Genomic DNA, 27520 nt, shown 5'->3' with positions numbered 1-27520 from the left:
TGATACATAAAAATAATGTATTAATGTCCATAGAAAAAAAACATTGGGGTAACACTGAATGAAATGCAGGGTCTACCCTTCAGAGAGAGGTAGAATTGTACATGATTCCTAAAACAGTGGACTGAGTTCAAAAGCAAGATTGAGTTGGCTAGAGAAAAACACTGAATATGACGCATGTGCAGTGATCAGGCTAGTCCATGTGCTGGTGCTACAGTTACCAGACATTTCTTAAAAGAGACCAGGCATTATTTTCACAGAAAAAGCAATCAAAAGCACATAGAATATTTTACATTTTACCTATACTTGGCATATAAAACAAACTAACAAGTGAATAAAAACATTAAAACTCCCCAAAGAACATATGACGTGAAAGCAGTCATAAACCAAATGCCTTGATTCATTTGTCATATCATCAGCGAATAATACACAAGAGGCAGTAAAGACAATTTTGTGATTTACATTATTGACACCCACCCACCCACCCCACCTCCCATCATTATGCTACGCATCTTACAGATGACTGGATGTGTTTGCTTTTTTCCTTTTCATCTTTTAACCAGTCTAAAAGCACTTATAAAAACAAAGCATAAGAGAAGCCGTTTAAAAATAAAACTTCAAACCTATAGTAAAAATCAATAAAAAGTCAGCATATCTATCAAACAAGCCTTCCAACTAAAAGGAATGCATGTTGAACAAGAGCAAAAGGAACGTTTTACAAACCTGACAGGAAAATACATATGTACAAATGTTATATATACATATACACACAACTGAATATGTATATATTTATATGTTTATGAAACCATAATGAACTGGCCATTCCGGTTGAAAGGTCGATGGCTAGTGAGGGCAGAGTGTCCCCTTGAGCACCAAAAGGAGTGACATCAGTCCTCTTCTCCATAGCACTACATGAAGTCCAATTTCGGCAAAAAGGGAACAGCAACTTGCTTCAAGTCTCCTCCGTTGCCAAGCCTTACAAACATCTGTAGAGCGGCTAGGCAGTCAAAGCTGAAGATTTTGTTCTTTCCTTCAATTACAATTAGATTTACGTGGTTTATATAAAAAAATGTATGCATACTCCAAAGTCATTCCTTTAAAATTGTTGATAACCCACCCCCATTTCCACATAAAACATAGTCGGCTAAAGTAAAACGGTAGTTGAAATCCTCATTAGGAGTTCAGAGTTGTGTACATTTCCCTCCCCCCCCCATTTTGAAAAATCCAATTTACTAAAACAGTCAAGTGGATCTGCAAGCATCAGATGCCTCAATCCGGAGGCAAGAGGTCATGCAAGCGAAACTTCTCTCTTATGTGTGGCCGAACATCTTCGTTCTGCATGAAAAAGTACAGACACAAATAATTAAAATGATCACCTTTCACTGGATAAGTGGAACAGCACAAAATCAACTTAAAAGTAAACGAGCGCTCCCAAATCTGAATAGCAAATTACAAAATGGGAAAAAAAGTCCATTAAAGCCGAACAAAATCCAAAAAATAAGAAGCGTTTGCCGATCACGTGAGGTGCCCTGACACAGATCCTAGGTAAACAATGGCCACTTTTCTCAGTGAATAAAAACAAACAAAGCATTTCACATAAAAATACAAGGGAAATTTTTAAATTTTTTTTTTTGGGGGGGGGGGGGGGGGGGGGGGGATTATTATTATTATTTTTTACAGCCAAATGCTTGACACTTTAGCATCGACAGGATAGTTTACAACAGTTTAGAAGTGATGCATCCACTAGATCTCAGCCTCGGTAAGTCATGTGGTGAATAAATTACACCAAAATCTCAGACTCTCTTGCGTAATTTGTACTCACAGTGCGATATTTGAACTCCGTGAGATTGCAGCGCCCAGGGACACTGTTTTTCTTTTAAAAATAAAATCTATAGACAATATACAGGTAGTAACGAACAAATGAACACTCCAACGTGTCCTGTATGGATACTATCGGTCAGTATAGAGCAGAGGTCACCAACCCGTCGATCGCGATCGACTGGTCGATCTCGGAGGCTTTCCCAGTCGATCTTGGGGGATGAGGAAAGAAATTGGAAGATTATACAGAAATACACTGCAGTATATCTGATTGGCGTTCATATTACATGTCTTCCGATAGGCCCACTACAGCTTTCCCCCTCTGTGTCGCAGGGTTCTTTTTTTTTTTTTTTTTAAACTCCTGCTGCTTATGTCTTACATCTCTGAGCGTCGTCACCATGGTGATAGCCTCGCAATACAGTTCAGGGTTCTCCACGAGGGGTTTTAGAGGTGCGGGCTGCCCCCCTTTCTATGATTCCCGCCCCCGTTTAATTTCTGCCGCCCCTTTACAAAAGGAAGCATGATATTGCCTATAAAACCGTGAGGATATAACCTGGCTGTCAGTGTTACTGTAGCTCTTGAAGTGTTTCCGCGGAGTGGTGGATCGGACTCGAGCCTGGCATGAACCGCTCTGACACCAATCTATCACCAGCCAATCAGGAGACTTAATCAAACGCATCCCCCGCCCACCAATCTATCACCAGCCAATCAGGAGACCTAATCAAACGCATCCCCCGCCCACTTGTGTCTGCGTCTGAGACGTTGAATTTTCACAGAAGGAGGGAAGAAGGTGACTGAGGTAAGACTGTGTGATAAATTAACGAACGAATAAGAGAGGAATTTCAGCATATAGGGCTTAAGTTTGTTACCGTTAAATAAGCATTGCTTGGACAGTAACGTTATGTCGTTACAACGCTGACCCACTTTTAACGTACAGAGTACCGACTGTAGCCGCTAACAAATGCTAATTAGCTTGCTGTCAAGTTTTTCCTTTGTCGAGCTTTAAGCGTAAGGTCATGGACATTCCTACTGCTTGTTCCTGCCGTAATATGATACGTGATATGAACCTAACTATAAGGCACTCACTGACCGTGTTCAGTCACAGCCATCACATTGACTTGAGTTGCGTGATGAACTGTAACCTCTGTAGCATGACAGCAGTCATTGGTAGTAGCATCACTGCAAGTTCATATTTGTCTTTATTGTGTATACCGTAAAATACCAAATAATAGCCGAGTTCCAATTAACCGCCGAGTTCCCTTTAACGGCCGGGTGTACGCGTGTGTTGTGACAAATAAAGGCCGGTTCCGAATACTCGCCGGGGTCTAAAAAAAAAAAAAAGCGTCCGAACGTTCTATCTAGAATCTTGAGGCCCAGCACTTTTCTGGTTTTTAAACGATTTTGCATTGCATAGTTTTCTACCGAAACAATATGAATGAATGAATGAATGAATTAAATTATTTCTATAATACTGTTTACAACATTTTGTTACGTGATAATAAACATGCCATTTCAATGTTATAATCTTGGTCTACCGTAATATTTCTTGAGGAATGCAACTCCGTAACTTTTGACAGATGTCTTAGCCAATTACGTTTGACATGGGTGTGTGGGATATCACTTACGTCATCGAATGAGGAATACCCCTTTGGGTATACCCAACGAAAGCCAGCGTGTGTGGTGACATTGAGGACTGCGGGTTTCCAAGGTTGGACTGCTGCTTCGGTTAAACGACCTAAATTGCCGAATGCATCCGTCAAAGCACACACTGAGTTTTATTAAAGACCTTATACCATTTCACTTGCCCTTACCCATTCGGATCTGGAAGACGCTTTACAAAAAAGGTGAGAGCGTTCTAACATGCATTTCAGTCTGCTCGCGGCCAATCTAATCCAAGGGGCCTTTTCAACAAGTAATCTGTCGTGCAAGTTGGGCAGAAGCACGCGTCAGGCAGGCAGGCAACATGTAGGGCTACAAGTCAGTAACCTATTCAACTAACTTTCATCCGAACTTTAAGTTTTCTACGGGGTCGAGCCACCGTACCAACTCACTCGGGGAATAGGCTCATATCGGCCAAATAGGGAGACGTCTTGGAGAGAAACGTGATGCAAGATGACAGTATGTAGCCACTGCAGGTCACTTATTTTTCAGCATAAGAAAAAACCCTTTGGTTTGACACTTCGCACCCTAATTATGTTGCTTCAACGTCGCGCCCTCCATGCAATTTCAGATTGACAGACATCGCGAAGCGCAAAGGGTGGAGGCTGCATGGGTGAGGGTGATAGCAAGTGACCATAACTTTGCAGAGTAATTAAATCACAGTGCTGCGCACAGACAATGGTGTGGTTTCTTGATTATTTTGTAAAGCATGCGCTTAACTAGTCATTAACAGGAAAAGGTGTGTGATTTATCCTTTATCCACCCCGACTGTGCCATGCGAAGATGCATTCTGCATCTTCAAAATTCCCCGAAGTCGGCACTGTGCTATCTGTAATCTAACTCTAAACAAACTGTAAGTTATACTGGTTAAAAGTAGGCCTATCTGAGAATGATTTTTTCCCCCGTTTTGAGGTAGATTTTGGGGAAGGTATTTGTGAAGAAGGAATTAATCGCCTGTTCCAAATAGCCGCCTAGTCTCTAATACGCGCCGGGTCTCTTACATGATTGAGACAAATAATAGCCCGGGCTATTATTTGGTATTTTACGGTATGTATGGTTAAAGAAAATCAGTTCATGTTGAACTGAAGTTGTCATTTTGTCACTTAAGTTACAATTTGTGATATATCATCACTGTTGTGTTGTAATTTCAGTTGACAATTTCCATTTTATGTTGCTGTGAAATTAATTAATTTAGTGTTACAATACAAACAAGACAGTGCAACTGATGTTAACAGTTCAGCTTTCTCATTACAATATTATTAGTTGATATTAATAACAATCAGTCATTGGTGGTTCATTCATTCTGCTCACTACAGATATAGGCCTATATATTTTTTGTGTATAGTTAATTTCCATTGTATGTTGTACTGAAATTAAGTAATTTCATCAGCTCTCACAAGAAATTAAAAAGTTGGACCAGGGTCTTAAATCTTATTCAGTTAAAATTAGGCTAAATAAAAAGCCTCAACTTGAAACAGTCTAGTCTGGATTTCTTTTTCTGTCAACGCTTCAAGGGGTAGATCTTGCTTGCCATCTAGGCAGAGGTTAGGGATCTCGGGCATAAAAAGGTTGGTGACCACTGGTATAAAGGATTTTACTTTTTGGGTTTTGTTTTGCCTTAAGTATGGGCATCAACATACCAATTCCACCAGCTTCTCCAAGAACGGGACCAGCTTCAGGAGCTCGTTATCATTCTTGTCCACAAACCAGCTCTCAATGGGGATGCCATTAGACAGCTAAAAATGGGAGACACAATCCGAGTGTCAGATTCTCCAAAATACAAACGAAAACAAGCAAGCAAACAAGCAAGCCAACTAACCTGGTATGCAAAGGCTTGAGGAGAGTTGTCAATTATGATAGTTTTGGACAGATCTCTCCCAAGTATGTTAAGGTCTTTGATGTAGTTTCCTTGGACGCATACGCAATGCTCACGAAACAATCTGTGCCTAAATCACAAACAGAATAATTGATTATTACAAGCTCATTACATCATGAAGCTAATAAAGGGGGTGGGACCCCACACCCCAATCAACACCAAGAGAAAGATTTTACGTTAAAAAGGTTACATGTGGCAAAAGAGACTGATACAAATCGCACATAATGAAGACAAGGTAGTGTTTGTGTAAAAGCAACTGACCTAACCAGCTGTTTCTTAGGATCCAGAATGTTCAACAGCTTGTCAGCATACACTTTTTTGGAAGCAGTAAAAAGAATAATCTGTGAAAGATTTAAAATCATTTGCCAATTAATACATTTGAAACATATAAATCTAGAAGAAGCACTTCATTTATTCCTACACCCTTTCGCTTGACAATACAGTTAACTGTTAAATGCTGTGCTTCCTGTCTGATGAATATAAATCCTATTGGTTTACGAGACGTCAGTGTTGTAGTCGAGTCACTAAACCGAGTCCGAGTCCACTGTTCAAGTCATTTAAAAAAATTTGAGTCCACTGGTGATCCGAGTCGAGTCGGAGAACAAGACTCCAACCGCACCAATTGACAGTGGCTGTTTTAGCACCATTAACATTAGTTTGTTCCTGAACATGATGTATGAACAGCTGAATGTGCGTTCTCTGTCAGGGAGTGTGAAGTATTCTGTCAGAGATGGTCGGGAGACGGATGCAAGTGCAGAAGGTGCGTTTATTAATACAAGTGAAGAGAGGTAAACAATCCAGAACGGCAGGCAAAATCATAAAACAGGCAATCGGTCGAGCGAGGCACAAACGGGCTCCGGTAGACTTGGCAGACTCAAAGACGAGAAACAGGAAATCAGGGATCAGGAACCCAAACAAGGAAATAAGGCTTGGTAATGTGTCAGCAACGCAACTCAATACTTTAAAGTAAATGCGTTTTCACAGTTTTTATATTGGCACGCTGATTGCACCTTAATCCTGTGCAGGTGCGAGTAGTTTACACAGGGCATCTGCACATTTTTCAAGTACAAATTTAAAGACTTAAGACCTTTTCAAGACCTCTAAATGGAAAAATTAAGACTGTACCATGGCAAAGAAAATGATAAATACGACAACTTAAAACTGTTTTCTGCAATAGATTTTTTTACTAACTTTAAGAAGAATGCACACAACTGGTGAACAACAGGGTGCATCAATGGCAGCTGTTAGACACGCAAACAGCTGAAGCAAAGTCGTGTGTTCTGGGCCTGCAGAGCTACTGTAGCAGCAAGGAGAAGACTGGGGTTTACTGGAGAAAACACCAGGAATCATTTCAAAAACAATAAACGGCAAGTAGAACCAGCTGAACAACCTTAGCCGGCATTATTTCAATCCCCAAAGATTATCTTTGATATGTGATTTTGTGTCCGACAGCAAAATCAGTCTGAGTGTGGTACAGTACACAGCTGGCTGAGGAAGTTCTCGAGTATCTTCTGCATTATAGCAGATAACAGCATAAACCTATTTATGCAGTCATACAATCATCAGAGCGTTACATTAAACACAGAAAAACAACTGTCACCTTTCATAACCATTATTATCAATATTAATCAATGTGTTGTAATAACTAAACTAATTATCATCAGTGCAATTGTTATATCAATGTTCATTATTCAAAAATAATCATTAATTATCTATAATCCATGAATAATTGTTTGTATTACTACTACTAATAATAATAATAATAAATCTACTTTTTAATATTAATTAAAAAAATTAACTCAATTTTATAACATTTTAATAATCACTACTTATTAGCTATATTAATTGAGTAGCAATTATTATAATTCAGTATTAATTACTACTTAATTAATAAGCAGTGATTATCAAAATGTAGTATAATAAGTAGTAATTATTATCAAATACTAAATTATACTAATAAGTAGTGATTATTAAAATGCTATAAAATTGAGTTATTAGTTAAAATTATTAAAAAGTAGTTATTATTAGTAGTAGTACTAGTGATACAAACAATTACTCATGGATTATAGATAATTTATTTTTAATAGTGAACACTGATATAACAACTGAACTGATAATAACAACAAGTATTACTAGTAGTATTCTCATCTCATTATCTGTAGCCGCTTTATCCTGTTCTACAGGGTTGCAGGCAAGCTGGAGCCTATCCCAGCTGACTACGGGCGAAAGGCGGGGTACAGCCTGGACAAGTCGCCAGATCATCACAGGGCTGACACATAGACACAGACAACCATTCACACTCACATTCACACCTACGGTCAATTTAGAGTCACCAGTTAACCTAACCTGCATGTCTTTGGACTGTGGGGGAAACCGGAGCACCCGGAGGAAACCCACGCGGACACGGGGAGAACATGCAAACTCCGCACAGAAAGGCCCTCGCCGGCCCCGGGGCTCGAACCCAGACCTTCTTGCTGTGAGGCGACAGCGCTAACCACTACACCACCGTGCCGCCACTAGTAGTATTATTGTTTATTATTATTAGCAGTAGTAGTAGAGTTATTTTATATCAATGTTCACTATTTTAAAAAATTATTTTATCCATGAGTATTTGTTTGTATTCTACCAATTACTAATTTTTAATAATTTGTAATCATTTTTAATAACTTAATTTTATAACATTTAATAATCCCTAGTACTTATTAATCACTAATTCATAAGTAGTAATGATTAATAATCAATAATAATTACTATTACTACTAATTATTAGTGGTTAATATTCTTATTATTATATTAAAAACACTGTTGTAGACGATAAGTAATAAAACTAAACTTTTTGTACAAATTATTTATATTGTACTATATTTAGAATTATTGTATTTTCTGGAGTTCTTTTTGAGTTTTGAACTAAAGGTTGTTTATATATTTATATTAAACTTAGTACAATAAACAATGTTAATTATGTAAAAAAAAGATCCTAATCATCATCATTATTATGTCCTACAAGTCCCATTTTCCACCTGACTCTTGTGCATGCGCGAACCCCCCTGCGTTTCACTCCGGAGTGCTTGACCTCTAAAGGCCAATTTATGCTGACAACCCAGTCCTCGCAGACGGCGCCGCAGATAGCGTCTGCGTAGCCCCCCCACCTTCGCAGACGCTCTGCGCACACCTCCCAAAAATTGTGACCACCGCAGAAGCCTCGCAGACAGCGTCGCAGACAAGAGGGCTCTGATTGGTCCACTCTACATCCGCTGTACACACACTTCCGCTTCCCTACTTTCCCGGTTTGGTTTGTTTTCACGACCGCCATTTTTAAAAACACGAGCGAAGATGGAGCAGCACGAAGAGCGGTTGATCGAGGAAGTGAGGAAGTACGTACATCTATACGACTCCAGTTCTAGTCATTATAAGTAACCGGAGGATAAACACTCCACTAACCACACCCACCAACTACTCCTAGCGATTTCGCGACTTCGCGCCCCCTTGCGTTGTGGCGGTGAATAACATCGCGCACGCCTATTACTCCCCGCTCAACGATAAATTACAACTGTCTGCGAAACGCTATCTGCGAAAGCCTTGTCGCAAGAGCATGCAGAGGCCTTAACACACACACGCGCGCCTCGCGTCTGTGAAAAGCCAGTTTCCCAGTCCGCCGTGTCCCCAGTGCTGCGTTATCGTCTTTAAACACATTTGTGCAATCCAGCGCTTTTTATCGCAAACGATTCTTCTCCTTATTTGGGGGGGGGGGGGGGGGGGGGGGTATCTGTCATCCCCCAACCACTTGTCGTTAAACAGACATCTTCCCATAATTATCAACGCTTTCTAGCGCCCACGTAAGCTACCTGCGTATCTCTCACTCTTCACAACCACCACACCACACCACACTTCCTCCAGTAGCCTCCTAACGTTAGTTCTTGTTCTATGGAATGCACAGAACCAATGCTGCCCCCAAAAGGTACACTGGTCACTTTTAAAATTACGGTTAAAAAAATACCCAAAACCAGATGGAGACATTTCACTCGTTCGGTCCAATATTAAATTTAATACCTCCCTTTCGAAAATTCCAGTCATTCCAAACAATTTAAGACGTTTTTAGGCCTTGAAAACCGAAAGTTGTATTTAAGACTTTTTAAGGACCCACGGGAACCCTGTTTACAGCACGCACGAGAGTCTGCTTGGCACGTGCACTGTCCAGAGCACACCCGAGTCTAGCTGATGCGCGCCTTGGCACGTGCAGGAGTGACACTCTTACACGAAATTAGTATAAAAATTAATGTAGCTATAAATATCTTATGCCAAATTATGGCATGTTCCAAAAAATAAAGAAAAAGATCCGAGTCCTCATCTCCAATTTACAAAGCCGAATGGAGTTAACGCACGAGTCCGAGTCATTAATGCTCAAGTCCAAGTCGAGTCACGAGTCCTTAAAATTAGGGCACGAGTCCTGGATTCGAGTGCTACAAGCCTGTGAGACATCAGGATCTGCCATACATGGTCATTTATCACAGAAAACAAACAAAATTCAGACTATTAGTTAATAGCTGTTAATGTTAATATAAAAATATGGGAACAGTGAAAACAATGCATAAAAGCAACACTTCACCTTCTGTTCTTAAATGTCAAAATATAAATGATTCTTTAATACCTTAACCTATTTAGATTACTCGGAAAACAGAGGAACATTTTAGACTGTGAAACAATGGGGGGGACAATTCACACTCAGTGACTGCTTCCTTGTCCTTGTTTTCCCAAAGTTCTCATACCTATAACCCCATCATACGCAAGTTATTTCATAATTCAGTACATGGAGCGTTGTACGTTATTAAAAACTATTTGTACAAAGAACTACCCACACATTTTTAAACATTTGCTTTCCAAATTATTTTCAAATTTAAAACAAAACCTGAAGGTCCTTTGTAGAGAAATGAGCATGCACGGAGCCTTACCTCATAAATTTGGGACATGCGTTCCAGGAACTCTCTGAAGAACGGCCGCAACCGTACATATACCTTAGAAAGAAAACAAAAATCTCTGTATACAACAGGTCAGCTCAATCATATTACAAAAGAAAAAGCAAAAAAAAAAAAAAAAAAGAGAAAAAAAAAAGTTACACTATATTGGACATTAACAACCAACAATGCCTTGGAGTCTTCAATACATGTTAAAACAGTTTTCTTTTTGTAAATTGTACAACTTACTGGAATTATGCATCTGTATCTAATAGCAACATTTCAAAACTTTGTCACAATATAGCCAAATTAAATATAATAAACATTTCTTTGCAGCGCTTAACATGAATACTGGAAGGCAGATGCTCAAAAGTACGCTGCTCGGCCAAAACAGGTCACTATTTGGATTTAAATCGGCAAATAATGAAGAGCCTTTAACTGGATAATTACCGCAGCGATTAATGTGTTTCGGCTGGCAACAAAAATTTTTTTTAAGCCTAACTGATACAGTGAGTAGCTTTCATTTCTTAAACAAACATGTCAGAAGACATGTCTTGCGGTCGTGGGAAAGATATTACTGCGTTTCAGAAGGGTCAAATTATTGGCCTGCTTAATAAACAACTAAGGAGATTGCTGGAAGCGGGTTAAGAACTGTCTAACGCGTTATTAAAACCTGGAAGGATAATGGTGAACCACCAACTTCACAGAAGAAAATGTGGTTGGGGGGAAAAAAAAAAAAAAACTAACTGATCAGAGATCACTTAGAAGTTTGGTGAAATTGAGTTGTTTTATATATTTAAAAAAAAAAAAAAAAAAAACCACACAAACCCTAGCCTGGGCCCGCCCATCCTAAGCGTGACGCAACACGAGGGCCTGTTGCGAGCTTAGTCTGGCCAGGCAAGCTATCTCCAGCTCTTCCAAGCTCCCGAAAAATCGGGAACCAATCAACTTTGAGCATCTCCAACAGCCCTGGGTAGAGGCGTGTTCAAGGCACTGACGTAGTAGAACTGCGACCGGAAGCCATAGATTGTTTACAGAATCTATGCCGGAAGCGCTTCATTCACGCTTTCGCATCTATTACGCATAGATGCTGTATTGAAAGCATTCAACGGGAAGTTCTCATTGAAAACGGAGCAAAGAGCAGCCCTGGAGGTATTTATTGAAAGGAAGGACGTTTTCGCCTTGCTCCCGACCGGCTTCGGTAAGAGTTTAATCTACCAGTTAGCCCCGTCGCGTCACATACGTCAGAGGAAAGAGTGATGTGATTGGTTTAAGCTTCGTCACAGCCTTTTCTGGCTTCGACCAGTAGCAAACTGAGGCATTTCAGGGAGGCGGGTCAACCACGGGCTCTGGGAAACGGTTGGGCTTAAAGTACCATTCCACCATTGGATGTATTCTTTGGCATAAAATACAATATATTTTATGACAACATGACTAGACAGAGAAATCTTTTAGCTTCAAAATGATATATCAAACAATTTTTTGACAACGACAAGTATATTAATTTTGCGACCAAAGTCACCTACCCTTTTAAATTTCCGCGCGGTAGTGAAACGTGACGTCATCGGCAGGTTCGCCTTCTTGTGTACCACGTGTCGGTCTATTTTTAGACCAGGAAACCCCCAAAGTGAGAGAGTCATTTCTCCTCATATATGGGGGCCAAAAAAATTGCAAAAAATTGAGTTAATCTTTCAGTTAGCTAGATTTATTGGTATTAGCTAGATTTATTGGTATATTATTTTTATCGCGTTCTATCCGCCATTGCTGATAATATGTGCCACGTCACACGTCATGTGGTATACAAGAAGGGGAACCTGCCGATGACATCACGCGCGGAAATTAAAAGGGTAGGTGACTTTGGTCGCAAAATTAATATACTTGTCGTTGTCAAAAAATTATGTTTGATATATCATTTTGAAGCTAAAAGATTTCTCTATCTAGTGATACCATTTATATATGTTGTCAAAATATAGTGTATTTTATGCCAAAGAATACATCCAATGGTGGAATGGCACTTTAATACCTTGGCCAGACCAATAGCTCGGAGAGCTTTGAAGTCGCGTTAGCCAGGCTACACAAACCCATGGCTATGATTAACAGTGAAAGTAAGAACATCGCCACACATGTACACAGTGTGACGAGAGCTCACAGGATTGGGACTAAACAGCTGTGGTCATAAGAAATCCACTTGTTAGTGAGACTAATCGGAAGACTTCAATTTGCTAGGATCATAAAGACTGGACTCTGGAGTGATTGGGGGGTGTCATGTGGTCCGATAAGTCCAGATTTACCCTGCTCCTGAGTGATGGGTGCATCAGGGTAAAAAGGGAAGCGCATGAAGTGATGCACCTATCATGCACAGCAGCCACTGTACAAACCACTGGAGGCAGTGTTATGATCTGAGGTTGCTTCAGTTGGTCAGGTCGGAGTTCAGCAACAAAATGAAGTCAGCTGACTACCTAAATATCAGGCATGAAAACGGGTCAGGGGTGAAAAAGGTGAGAAGGGTGCGTGAGTGGTGAAGTGGCCTCTGGTGTTGTTTTTATTTTGTTTGGGCGGTCCTCCCCTAGAATAAATATTATAGCCTCCTTACTAAGTATACTGTATTGACATTTGCACAAGGACATACAGTACAAATACATGTAGTTATAGTGAAATTATGCCCTGGAAAAAAACGCAAATAATAGAACGAAGAAAGTGGAGAACACACAAGGAATAGTGATCATTTTTTCCTTTTATTTGCCTGGACCACCAGTGTCTCCATGGCCCGCTTTCGCCGAGTTGCCACATGTTTCAGCCTTGCCCGCTTCTCTCCTTCAGCAGTCCGTTTCTTGGCCTGCTGAGCACTGCAAGTTGCTTGAGAGCCATACAGTACTTGCTCTGCTGCTTTTCCTCCTTGTTCACCCTCTGCTGGTGTTTGTATGTGGCTGCTGCAGAGTTAATGTTCTGTCCACTTCCCCAAACTTCACGTCCTCCCTTCTAAAGAGCTGCATAGCTGTCTTCCCCCTGGACATCAGCGTGTACTTGACCGTCTGTATTGCATTAAATGTTTCCACATTCATGTTGCCACTCCTTTGATCAATTACATCATTCATCAGACTAAATGAGGACTCGACTCCAGGTCCATGAAAGATGGAGAGGCAACACTTAACCAGTGCACCCAGGGAGGGGCACTTGTCAGGTTTGTCGAAGACATGACCCCACCACTCCACGATGCTCTCTCCCTCCTTGAAGCTGGGGATGGTCAGGTCAACACTGAACCGCACAAGTTCCCTCTGGATATCCTGGTCTGCTGGCAAGAGGTGCCCCAGCATACCACTCAGCCTGCCGAGATATGGAAGTACCTGCAGCTTTCAGTTCTTTTTAAATCAAGGCTGAATACTTTCTTCTTTGCTGCTGTCTTTTATTAAATCAAATTTGAGACTTTTAATTTGATTTCTTTCAGCACAGACAGCACTACAAAATGGCGTCTCCACTATACAGTGCCCTATATAGTGAGTAGCGAGCAATTTCGGACACAGGGATTGTCAAAAGACGCGCGCGCCCTCTTTCGAATGCTGACGTAATCAAGCCGGAAGTTTTGTTTGTTTTGATAGCAATCAGGAAAGTTTGAAAAAAGTAGGAAATTCAGTCCGATGACTCAATCCAGCTTCCAGCTTCTGGTGGTCTGGTCTGCACTCTGACTGATGTGTGCACGCTCTGGCCAGCAGGAGAAGAGGCGCGAAATGATGCTGCTTGCCCTTCGCAGCGAGATGTACTCGTCGCTATGGCATCAATATCAAAGCAGGAGGTGGAGGTGCAAACCGGCACGAGCTGTCTATGGGTGCAAAGCGACCTCCTTGCCCTTTGGGTCAATATCAAACCCCCCCAATTTTTTTTCTCTCATCAGATCTACACGATTCATGTAGGTCACCCATTTTGGTTTCAAAACGGCGAATTCTGCCGAAAAGTGAGGGATTTTCATGTATGAAATATACTGAATGACCAGGTATCAATGGATTTTTCAATGGCACAGGCATATTCTAGGACAACAATCCCAGGTTTCATCAGGCTCAAATAGTGAAAGAGTGGTTCGGGGAGCATGAGGAATCATGTTCACACACGAACTGGCCACCACAGAGTTCTGACCTTAAAGTGCATATTCTGGACCAATTTAGTGTTTTTTTTTTTTAATATATATGAAAGTATGTCCCTTTACACACTCATCCAGAAGGGTAATTTTGCACAAGGCCATCTGTCTACAGCAGAAAAAAATAAACACGTCTGGAAAAATCCCAAGGGAGTCTGGAGCCAGATTCGTGACATCACGTGTGGATCCGCCAGCAGGCTGAGAGAGCTTGCAATGGATTCAGTGCACAGTCAATGTAGACCAAGTTTAGCAGCTAGCAATTTTGCATTGAAATATGGAATTGTCACCTGACCTAAACCCATGGATTCATGTTTCAATGCTCATCTATCTATTGTTACATAAATCATTTTTTCAAATTACTATTATATATTATATATTTCTTCATTTAGAAGAATACTGGCTACTGCAGGAGAAAGATTCCATAAGCTACACACATGGAATCGGCTAAGCAGGGTTGTATATACATTTAATGCGTTTGACAGGTCCCAAGATCTCAAGCCCTGACACGCATACTGTATCCCTTGATACATGTGAAGTGTATTATCGCCCAGCGCTTTCGTAGTGTTTACTTGTGTGTGTGTGCGTCAATAAATAACATTATCCGTGTACCACACAAACACAGGAACACCTAATTTAGAGTATAGTCTCTCTTATTTCTTACCCTGCCAACAGTCAACTTGTGAATGGCCGATTTTCTTGGTCTTTTTCTCGGCTCTGCTTGGTCCTCGGCTTTTTCCAGATGCCTCGTACGAAGTGCTCCCATTTCTCGCTCATTGTCCGGTCTTTTGGAAAACGATGAGTACTAATCCCATCAAGATTGGTGTTGCTACACCTTCCTACGATACATCTGTTAACCATTTTAATAATTACGTGATAACGAAGAAATTTGCAGAAAACCACCAGGTCGTTTTCTCATAAACAAACTAGCGCTGACGTAGGATTCAGAGGGAGGCGTCCCGCACGTGATGTCACGAAAATCAATGTTTGCCTGGAAATCCAAATGCCAAGTTTTTTCAGACGCGGACCAATTCGCCTCAAATGGCTTGATTTCAACTGAATTTGTCTGGTATTGCGCAAGGTAAAAAAAATTGCACAAAATGCGACAGATATTTGACCAAAGTTTAATATAAAATAAGAGAATTACATTGATCTTGCTCCTAAATATACCCAAGATGTGCACTTTAACTCCGTTGAAAGTCTTTGGGATGTGCTGGAGAAGACTTTACGGAGTGGTTCAACTCTCCCCTCGTCAATACAAGATCAATTTAAAAAAAAAAAAAATCCATCCAGAGCTGCATCAAACGTGATGTTCCACAAGGTTGCAGAAACAATGCTACGGCGAACACGCCCCATAATCAAAGCCAAAGGCGGTCCAATGAAATTAGTGCAGCTTGTTTTGGCCAGGTAGTGCATGATACTCAAAAGAAGCACAATGACAATGGCAGTCACTTAGTCATCATACCAAAAATTTGGAAACGTAAAAGACATGATAGGACATTAAAATTATTAACTCTCAGTAATCATTACCTCTTTGTATTTGAATGAGTACAGTACTACTTTGTGCATCTTTAAAAAGACAACACAAGTCTAATATCAGCACAAGGAACGTTGCAGTGCCTTACCCAAGTGTTCACCAGATTAACGATTTAAAAACATACCATCTGACATTAGTTTCGCAGTCCATGCCGATAAACCGCAATCATGCAACATGATGCTACCACCACCATGCTTAACTATGTGGATGGCATCTCAGGGTGATGAGCATTGTTGGGTTTTGGTCAAATGCAACACTTTGTGGCATGTTCAAATTTGGTCTAATCAGACCCGAGAAGCATTTGTTACACGTTTACAGCGCCTTTAAATAGGATTTTCAGACATCACTCACTGATAAAGCCTAATTTTATGGAGTGTCCATGAACAGCTTCTTGCACTGAAGCTGTGGATCTCTCAATCACTTTCAGAGTCATGGTTGTGCCATATTTCCATTTTTGTAAATAATGGACTTCATGGATGTTCAAAGTTTGAGATGTTTTTTAAACTAAACCTTGATTGACACGTTGCCAGAAATTTGACTCATCTCTCACTTGTTTTCATCGCTCCTTGCTCTTCATGATGTTCATTTAGGCATGTTTTCTCAGAAACTCTGGAGCTTTTCAGGAAGAGACATTTTTATATCGAGATCATAACAACTGAACAAAAGGTGAACTCCATTCCAACAATTACATGACCTCTGATGGCTACTAGCTGCACCAAAATGAACTTAAGGATTTCACAATGACGGGGTGAATATGCAATTACACTTTTTTTTTTAAATATGCAAATAATTAAAAACTAAATGATGTACAACATGTGGGAAAAGTTTACTAGGGGGTCGATACTCATGCAAGGCACCAAGGCTGACAAGCCCAATAACTACAAGTAATGTATACACACACTTACCTGGTAAATGACATCTTGGAAAAGCACAGGAAAGGTCAGTGCTGCATCCTCCAGCTCATTCAAGCTGCAGTGGACCAATGTCTCATCCTACAATATACAAGTACTGTATCAACCCACAACCACAAGATTGTCAATCCAAACTCAACATCTGCCTGCTGAAATTACCAGTTAATATGTATATTTCCTAAACGCACAGCAATTCTGCAATTTCACTGCATCAAACATGGGACAGAGCTAGACAACAAAGCTGGCAGGAACTTTGGGAGATCATGTTAAACTGAAAATATTGAATTATGAATCATGAAAATGCATCTGGGCGGCACGGTGGCGTAGTGGTTAGTACTGTCGCCTCACAGCAAGAAGGTGCTGGGTTCAAGCCCAGCGGCCGGCAGAGGCCTTTGTGTGTGGAGTTTGCATGTTCTCCCCGTGTCTGCGTGGGTTTCCTCCGGGTGCTCCGGTTTCCCCCACAGTCCAAAGGCATGCAGTTAGGTTAATATGGGGCGGCCTTGGACTGAAGCGCCCTTGAGCGAGGTACCTGACCCCTGACTGCTCCCCGGGCGCTGTAGTGTGGCTGCCCACTGCTCTGGGTGTGTGTGTGCGCGCGTGTGTTCACTGCTTTAGATGGGTTAAATGCAGAGGATGAATCTCACTGTGCTTGAAGTGTGCATGTGACAAATAAAGGTTTCTTCTTTCTTCTAAAGCAGAAATTGAGGTTGTTCTTAAAAGTTTAGCTAGTAAAAGTTCTTTGTACAAAAAGGAAAGACAACATTCCGAAATACTCACAAATAAAAAGCTGATTTTTCCATTAAAAAAAAAAAAAAAAGTCTAAACTCACCAGATCCAGGACAAGAGAGAACTCAGGAGTACTCCTGGTCTTCAGTGGAAGTGCTGGCTTACGGGTAAGTTGCTCTTCTGTCAACGGTGGAACGTGCTTAATGAAGAAATAGCTGGGGGGGGGGGGGGGCACAGAAAATAGAGCACATAAACACGGTGGGCAATAGAGAAGCAATTAAGATTCATCACTGTTTGTTTTCCCTACTTACGGATCAAACACCTCCCAGTCTTCTTCATATGTCCCTTCTGCAGGGGGTGATGATGGAGCATCAGGGTAATTGTTGTTGGATCCAACAACTATCAGAAAATATAAAATAATTGATTGTTCTACACATAGCTTTATATCCAAAACTAATGCATGATCTAACCATTCATTCTATTGGTTTGTTGAAAGAATGGGATTTTTCTTTTTGGACTTGTTCACCTGTTAAAGGTGGCATGTCTGCCTCAGTGACTATCTCGCCCTCCTCCTCAGCTGCATCTGTGGGCAGGAGAGGCCTTGGGTTTAGTGCTGGGTCAAATGTAATGTCTCTGCTACTGTCAGTGGTAGTGCTAGTAGGCGTCTCCTCCAGCTGTTCCATGTCCAGCTGCTTTACGATCTCCTCTGCCTCAACTGCCTGCCCTGGGGAGTCTGAGCCTGATGTAGCTAATGGAAAAGAAGAAAATTTTTTTTTTTTAAAGCTATGGCATTTGAAACAAATTAAAATAAAGCAAGCACGCTAATACTAAATAGTGGTGCTTTTCCACTACCAACGCGGCTGAGTTGGGCTGAGCCGTGCGGTGCCAAGTTGGGCTGAGTGGGGCTGCATTTCGACTACAACCGCGCTGAACCGTGCTGGCTGGAAGTGGGTGGACACATTGGGTGGAGTTAGCGAAAGTGGGTGGACGTCACGTGATGTCGTTAGGCGGCGCAAACAGTGACATCAGTGACCTTTTAAGCAGTAGTCTCACAACCCGGATAGTAAACAATAAACATGGAGGACATGGAGTCGTTAGTGTTGCTGGTCTTGGTGCTGTGGCTTGTTGTCACCGACAACGCCAACAGATACTGGCAAGAGCATATAGATGAGGCGAGGCGCATAAGGCTTCATAATTCTTCTTCTTCTGGGTTTACGGTGTTTACAGATCCCAGCGTGCTCGCGGGGCGTGTGTGGGCATGTGAGGACACTCCTCCTCAACAATCAGTGCACAGGGGAGTGTCTCCTCACGCCCCTAGCCCCACTCGGCTCGGTTTGGCTCGCTTCAGCCCTACTCCAAAACCGTGCGAGTTTTGGGTGCTGAGTAAGGCTGAAGTGAGCTCAGTCGTGCTGCTCTGAGGTAGTCGAAACGCGAGCCATGTTGGGCTGAAGTGAGCTGAAAAAGGGTAGTGGAAAAGGCCCATAAGCTTCAGAAGCAAGTCATGGAATTTAGAGCTGCTGCATAAGAAATTAAAAAAGCCCTGCTTGCAAGGGGAAAGCTGATACCTTTTGGGAAAAATTATGACATAGGATTGATGGGTTAAAATTTACTATAGCAGGTGAATTAAACCATTATATCTAAAGTTGGTTCCAAAATAGGGTTGGCCACAAGTACTCACAAACGCCAATAATTATTGATCATGACAGAAAGCATGTGAGAATTAACCTTTTTCCAACCTCATTAAATACCTTCTAGATCAAGATCAAACAAAACATTCATGCTTTTAGAAAGAGAAACTTCAATCTTCATTTATAACAGCAGGAATATCAGACAAATACTGCACGCTACAAGTTACGCATTACAAAACAGTAATGAAACTCAGACTGCTAGTACAAAACGCCATTACTTGCATTTAAACAGAAATAGTAGAGCTAAATTCAAGCATACTGTGTTCGTTTATAAATACACATGAACACAATAGATATGCAAATAGTCACTGCAAGATCAACATAATTTTCCTCTGCAACTGATCAGGCTGCAGATCACAGGGATGAGAATGAAAAATATTTAAAAAGTCTGAAAAAAGCCGGGGGTTTGGGAGCCGCAGGCACCTAGCGGGGCCCAGGGGCACAGCCCCGGTGGGGGCCCAGGGGGCGGGAGCTAATGATTTTTGGCTATTTTTTTTTAATCCCAAAACCATTAATTTTATCAGCAAAAAGTTGCAATGTATTTGGAAATAAATTCCCCTTCTTGGTGGACTACCAGGTGAAAATGATTAATATGGTACAAGAGACTTGGTTTTAATCAATTCACATTTGATGATTTCAAAAAAAAAAAAAAAATCAATGCACCTTTTAATATAAACGAGCTCTACAGTATTATATTTCTGCATTTTAGCTATTCATGTCTTTGAATACTCTAATCCTTTAAAATGAAGTGCAAACCAGAAAAAAGTTCTACCATATAATTCTCTTAAGCTTTCTTCTGATGTTATCATGGTAGCAGGAGGTCTTGCATATTAAGCAGGCAACATTCAACATCACTTATCACTTCCCTTTCAGCTGTTGTGTGTACTAACCAGGTTTTATCTGGACAGGATGTTGTGTAATGTAATATAGATACCATACGGTCAACCTGAAGATCGAGATGGTGATTTTGAATTAAAGAACAGGCATGTACAATGGGCATGACATATTGGAAATTTTTTTTAAATCAAAAACTAAGCTCATCTCGGCCTAAAAAATTTGGGCAGACGCTTCCGTGCGGCACATCCCAGCAATCCCCCCCCATGAAATGGGCAATAAGTAGGAGAGTTATACATGGTATCATACCTAAAATTTTATCAGAAATATAGATATGATACTATGATTCTCCCCAACATGCTACATTTGATAAGCTAACCCCATTTATAAAAGATACACACTTCTATATGACATGTATTTGAGATATACAGATAGATTATATATGTACACACACCGTGGCATTGATTCGTGCGATATACATTATAAATATAATGAATCATTGAACAGGCAAAATAATTTCCGACCTACCTTTGTGTTTTTTGGTGTATATGTGAAGTTCGATAGTCCTTGCCCATCTACTAGCGTAGTTTATCATGTCAGAACACAATGAGCAAAGTACTTTTCCTGGGACGTCGATTTTCCGTATGTGATCACCGAGCTTCGTTGCGACAGTCTGCTTGTCGATCTCAACATTCAGTGTTCTGAACGGTGATTGCAAGCCACGCGTGGAGAGCATGCGTACTTACGTTTATACACTGCACGCGATGGGATTTCCCAAAAATTCTACCGCAAATAAGTCGAACATCGTCGCAAAAGTGAATGTTAATTACGACATGTCGAAAGACTCGAGTGTGTTAACCCGGAGCCCACCAAGAATCAAGACATTATAAGGTGACCACAGATCGTTAACCATACCCTCCGAAAATGTCTCAACGGATTTACATCGATCTCAGAAACGATCATTTTGGTCTGAAAAAGTAGAAAATCCGCCGATCGGCAGAAAATTCTCATCCCCGAGATCACCATTCTCAACAGGAGTCAAAGATTCCAAGGTGCAAATATTTATTGAGGACACTAAGAGGTAACACAAGTCTTTCTGACCAATTACCATTTTTATTGGCTGGTGAGAAGAAGTTGAAAACAGGAGAGAAGATGGTTCCGAGCAGGGTAGTGCGAGGTGGACTGCTGGGGGCTTCTGTCTGCACTTCTAACTTCCCATTGGGCTTCACCAGTTTACTCGGACATGCCATGGTATCTGAAGAGAAGAGAGTCAACAACTCATTTTAGTGAACGGGTTGTCAACTGCCGGACGCAGACCCAGCAAAGTTCGTTCAAAAGGACCAAACTTGGACAGAAAAGGGGAGAAAAAAAAAGAAGCTTTTAGCAGAGCTGATAAGCAGACAAAAGAAAGCAGGATATAGTTTGACTAGTTTTCTAAACTTGAACCTGTGCAGCTTATGAATGACCCTTTTAAGTAAATTACTTAGTTGAGGCAATTCACTGGACCAGAGACTCGCTACAGGGCTAGAGACATTAGGTCGGGGGAGGGAAAAAAGCTTTCCCAGACCTACGATTTAATTAGTAAACTAATAAGAAACATCAACGAAAGACGGCTGGACAAAGAAGTGTGTGTTTATTCTACCAGTGTCAAATTCTTTGCCATAAATCAACAAGAAGCACCTCTATGAAACAAAATCTCTTCAAACGGTCTTATTAGCCATGAAATGGTCACGAATGGTTAAGCATTAACTCACCAACCAGTCCTGACTACTGAAAACGTGAGATCAGTTCAACTAAGAACCTTGTGTTTTATTTATTAGTTTACTTTTAGTACATGAAGAAATTTGTTTTCCTATGACATTGCAAGGCTTAAATTCCTTGCTTTTCAGGGGCAAAACGTTGTGCGAGACAAACACTGTACTCTAACTCACCTCCATTGGCAGGACCTTTTCTGCGAGTTCTAGGGTTAGCTCTGCTGGACAGGTTCCCAGTGGGTGGGGTGGATGTGATCAAATTACTGTCCGAGTCACAATCCACACGGCTCCTCTTCGCAGGGGTACACTGCTCCACCTAACGTGAAGAGTGGGCAGAGGTTAAATAAATGGACATATCTTAAAGAAAAAGACAAAACTGTACCACTTCCTCATTCCAGTGACCTGTCTATTACAAAGTGATAAAGATACAGTTCTAAAACACCTTCACAGCATTGCCCCTAATGAATCTCTTGATGGTGGAGAAGATGCCAGTATCGCTCTTCTGCATGGCGGCTCCTCCAGAGGACCTGGTGTGCTCCACTTCAGAGTGCTTCCTCTTGGCCTTGGTGGTGCGGGTAGGTGGAGTGGCGCTCGGCTGCTGAGATGCTTTACGCACTCTCAGCCTCATTGTCCCAAAAGTCACATGTAAGACTGCGAGACAAGATGATCAAACTGAAACACCGTGTATTTTCAAATATCCCATTTCATTATTAAAAAGGACACATCCACACAGTTAGGCATATTAAAAAAATTATTACTGGCATCAAAGATTTATACCTGGAATGTAACTGAGTCAACTATGTGTGTTGAAAAGTTTTTCCATCATCTTGCTGGTCAGTTTTCACTTTAACATTTTTTTTCTACATTAGCCACAATTCTGTACAATTACCTGCTCAAAATGTTACGTTTCCAAAGCTTCAACTTTCATGCTAATGCACCTGGGAAGTAAGTAGCCGGAACTCGGAAATACATCATTTTTGACCTCCAGCATTCACGCTAAAAAGTGAAAGAAAAACACAAATGTCTCTGTGTTTGTCTTTTTGTAGCAAACAGCTCACCAGTTAACTGATGTATATTTAATCTTTTCAAAACAGTGAACTGTCTAGTTAAATGTTATAATTTTAACAAGCTAAGAGCTTTGTTAATACTGTGAGCAGTGATGCTGATTTAACATTTTTTGCTGAACTCAGGGTTAAGGAGATCGTCCTGGGTTCCGGAGAAGGAATTAAGAGTTGAGAGGGCCTTTTTTTTTATATATATAAAGTCTTTCCACTTAGTTGGAGGTCAGAAATTTCACATTACAACCTTTAGCTGAAAGCATAACACCACCTTCATAGATCGTTAACGAGCCTAACAGAGTCTCTTGAGCAGAGTTACAGAACTCACTACATAGCAGTACTGCATTTTGCAACTTGGACTCCATCATCCGGTGTCTCCACTACTTAGAGTTATCACACACCAGATAGGACACGAAATTGTGATGTGAAAAATTAGCGTGTTAAACCTTCGCACACAGAATCTGATGTGAATTTTAATAATTTGCATTCTATTTCGTGCTCGGTTCGTGCTGCGGCTGTCAGAAGCGTCCTGAGTGAATGATGGCATCGTCCAATATTGATGGCGTAATTATAGGCATGCTCTCAAGAAAGAGAAAGTATTGCGTACACTTTCTGTTGGAATGGCGACAACAAATGGAGAGATTCATAAATCATGCTCAAGAGGTAAAGCTGTACCACGACAGGTTCAGATAATATTTTAGGATAACTGGTGGAGTTCAAGCTTGGAGTCTAAATACTCTACGTAACTTTTGTCATACAAGACGGGATGTTTGGCAACAAGATTAAGGATTTGCACACCCATTTGGTTGGTCATTCTATTGTGTGGCATCAATGGAAGCCAGTAAAACCCCCGTCTGATTACCAGACCAATCATTTTCTCATTCGAAGTTAATAATAATAAAAAATTAAATTTATGTAGTGCCTCTCATACCCAAGGTCTCTTTACAACTACAAAAAGAAAAAAAGTCCACCAAAAAAGGGTCAGGATGCAATTCCAATGGCATAGCTACCCGTAGTCCCACCAAAAGACGCACAAAAGTAAATCCCACACTGCTGACACAACACCACGAGGAAACATCGCTCAGAACACCGCGCCATGGATCCACAAAGCAAGCATAGAAGCATTGCCACACACAGCGCTGATATGCTCCAAACCACTTGCACAGGCACTGCGATGCCACTGGGCAACATCACTCGGAACACCGCACCAAGCACAGAAGCACCACCGCACAGAGCACTGGACAACCCCGATATTAAAATGAGCAATGTGCTCACCACAGTCCACAGCAACGAGCAAAGGCATCACCCACAGCGGACCAAGGCCTGAAAGAAACCGACACCCAAAACTGGGTCCGGAGCTAAGTCAAAACCGGCGGATAAAACATTTTAAAAAAAAAATTTTTTTAAAAACGAACAAATCAGACTATACAAACACAGAGGGGGAAAAAAAAAGAATATAAACTCAGGCGAGAAGCAGCAGCCAAAATGCGCACAACATACTCTCAACCGAAAACAGCAGGGTGGGATGAAACAAACAAGATGGATCCGAATTCACTTTTCCTCATACTGAATTTCATTCTTGGTGCGCAAAGATGAATAAGAACAGGTGTATTTAATGACCTGTGTGACTGTTTCACACAAACATTCAGGCTCGGGCGGCACAGTGGTGTAGTGGTTAGCACTGTTGCCTCACAGCAAGAAGGTTCTGGGTTCAAACCCAGCGGCCAACGAGGGCCTTTCTGTGTGGAGTTTACATGTCTGCGTGGGTTTCCTCCCACAGTCCAAAGACATGCAGGTTAGGTTAATTGGTGGCTCTAAATTGACTGTGAATGGTTGTTTGTATCTCTGTGTGTGTGTCAGCCCTGCCCCTTGCCTATAGTCAGTTGTGATAGACTCCAGCGCGACCTCGCACATACGGGATAAGCAGTTACAGATTAAAAAAAAACAAACATACATTCAGACTTTGTGTGCAAGGGTTTTTTTTGCAGCTAAAATCAAAACCTGATTTTTTTTAACTACCCATGTTTAAAAGCTATTTTAAATTGCCCTCCTAAAACATCATAACTGCACTACTAAAGTCCCACTGTGACGTCAGACAACCGTGAATTTCCCCCAAAAACAACAAAAATACAAAAACCAGAAAAAAAAAAAAAATTAGGACCAGAATCGCAAATACTTCATTATCTGTATATGCGCTACACGGTGGTGTATTGGTTAGCACTGTCGCCTCACAGCAAGAAGGTTCTGGGTTTGAACCCAGCGGCTGACGAAGGCTTTTCTGTGCGGAGTTTACATGTTCTCCCCGTGTCTGCGTGGGTTTCCTCCCACAGTCCAAAGACATGCAGGTTAGGTTAATTGGTGGCTCTAAATTGACTGTGAATGGTTGTTTATATCTCTGTATGTGTGTCAGCCCTGCGACGAGATGGTGACTTGTCCAGGGTGTACCCTGCCCCTTGCCTATGGTCAGCTGCCATAGGCTCCAGCACAACCTCGCACGGACGGGATAAGCGGTTATGGATAAAGAGCAATTCCAGCGTTATGGACGTGACACTTGAACTCAAAATGGCAACAAATGACCCAGTGCATGTTTTATTGTCTCCCAGTATTTAAACAGGTGTTGCATATTTTAAGGCTGTACCATACTGGAGAAGTGATAGAACAAGAACAATTCCCATAGTACATCTGGGGCATGCCAGAAAATGCCAATAAAAGATGCGTTATGGATGTGACAGAAAAAGTATCACTTTTCTTGGGTGACTGTACATTTTTATCAAACTCTGTGAAATTGTAAACCTAATGTCGAAATGGAGATATCCATTTGATAGAGGGGTCCAAGGTGAATATTAAAAAAAATCTGTTTAAAATATTTTGTATTTCATGCAGAGTTTCGGAAGGAAAAGTCAGCGTTATGGATGCGACGAAATTCCGTTACGGATGTGACGCGCCTGAAACAGACATGGCGTATGTTTAGAAAATCAGCAATTTAACCACCATAACCCTTTGAAAAACTCTCTAAATATCAGCTAAAACTATCAAAGTTCTTAAATAATATTTAGGATGGCTATTGTTTTGTGGATTTTTGCATACATTTCTGTGGCTTGTGGCAATAATATAGAATTGTACATGATCAAAGTTGATTTTACATTATAAGAAAGAAAGACTGACAGTGACATATTAGGTTGGTTACAAATTGGTTCAACTTATTCACATCTGTAAAATACAGGCCTAGGTGATATCTCTGGGAGTGGTTTTGATGTATTACATGTTGCTTTATTTTTGCATGGAGAGGTTGACATTTACATGGAATTGCCCTAAAACAAACAAACATTCAGACTTTGTGTGCAAGGTTGTTTTTTACTACCCATGTTTAAGATATTTTAAAAATTGTCCTCCCAAAACAGCATCATAACTGCACTACTACAGTCCCCTTGTGACGTCAGAGCAGCAGACAACCGTGAATTTCCCCCCAAAAACAAAAAAAATACAAATACAAGACCAACCAAAAAAAAAAAAAAAAAAGGGACCAGAATCGCAAATACTTCATTATCTGTATGTGTTGTGTTTCCTTTAACACTCAGTAGCGCAATGTGAGAGTTACCGGTGCGTAGTGAAGTGAAGTGAAGTCAGAGCCGAACAGCAGCAGAACAACCGACTGGCACTCGAACAGCGGAGCGGGCAAAGTGGGCGGGGTCAAAACATGTCTCCTTGGTTAGCATCTAGCCTGGATGATGCTAAAGCTAAATTATGTATTTAAGCAACTGTGGCTAGCTGTTTATTTTAACACTATATACCACATAACACTCGCGCATAATAACAAAACTCCAGTCAGGTATACGAGCTAGTAATAACGCTAACTAGCGACTTAGCGAGTAATAGGATTTGTGAGCTTGCTAGCTAGCTCGCAAGCTAGCTAGCAGCGTAATTAGCCTGCACTAAAAAACATTAAACAAGCGGGTGTTTTTGAAATAACATACTTTCTGGTAATTTATTAAAACGCGCCCGAACAAATCACGTCCGAGGTTATGACTTGATGCATTTTCCGAGTTGGAAATCGCGGCGCTGCTAATGCTAACCAGCTAGCGACTAGTTGGCTGTTCAAATTCCAGCTGTGTCGCGACATTTGCTGGTTGCTGCGGCGCAGCGCAGAGCTTTGTCATGTTCGAGATCGCGCCGGGGCAACAAACAAACAAACAGCGGACACGGCTGGAGTCTCAATAAGCGCGTTTATTTCTCAGCAAAACGGCGGCTTTCCATCGTGCCGGAGCTAACGAGCGCTCTTGTGCTACACACAAGGCGTGAAGACGCGGAGATTTTGAACGCGCGCACTGCAGCCGTGGCACACGGTTCCGCTTTTCTGCACGCCAGCACCGCTCTCCAGCGCTCAGCGCGCTACTCACATGCCGAGTGTTACAGCAGGACAATCCGGCTGTGGCTGGGGATGGAGCCACGACGGCGGACACCGCTAGGAAAGTCTCTGTCCTTCACGCGTCTGTCCAGTATGAGTCACGGAACGACACATAGCTCTCCCATTGCTTCTTGGGACGCCATTTCCCGCCTCCTCACCGAGACACTCTTGAAAGAACC

General features: G+C 41.4%; 1 protein-coding gene across 2 annotated transcripts; it reads right to left on the bottom strand.

Annotated features, from left to right (window-relative positions):
* Positions 1-27520, bottom strand: ctdspl2a (CTD (carboxy-terminal domain, RNA polymerase II, polypeptide A) small phosphatase like 2a). Of its 2 annotated transcripts, XM_060914834.1 has the most exons (14): positions 27334-27520; positions 22768-22874; positions 22321-22529; positions 22056-22194; positions 21233-21379; positions 18129-18350; positions 17914-18001; positions 17706-17817; positions 16871-16957; positions 10300-10362; positions 5612-5691; positions 5294-5420; positions 5115-5210; positions 1-1332 (listed from the first exon to the last, which is right to left on the bottom strand). In XM_060914834.1, exons 3-14 carry the CDS (start codon positions 22504-22506, stop codon positions 1267-1269), a joined length of 1413 nt encoding a protein of 470 aa, XP_060770817.1. In that variant the 5' UTR covers positions 22507-22529; positions 22768-22874; positions 27334-27520; the 3' UTR covers positions 1-1266. The 2 variants fall into 2 exon arrangements, with proteins under 2 accessions (XP_060770817.1, XP_060770818.1); XM_060914835.1 differs by lacking the exon at positions 22768-22874.

Source organism: Neoarius graeffei, chromosome 2 (assembly GCF_027579695.1).
Source record: "Neoarius graeffei isolate fNeoGra1 chromosome 2, fNeoGra1.pri, whole genome shotgun sequence".
NCBI classification, from domain to species: Eukaryota; Metazoa; Chordata; class Actinopteri; order Siluriformes; family Ariidae; genus Neoarius; species Neoarius graeffei.
This window is presented reverse-complemented; position numbering and strand designations above follow the sequence as displayed.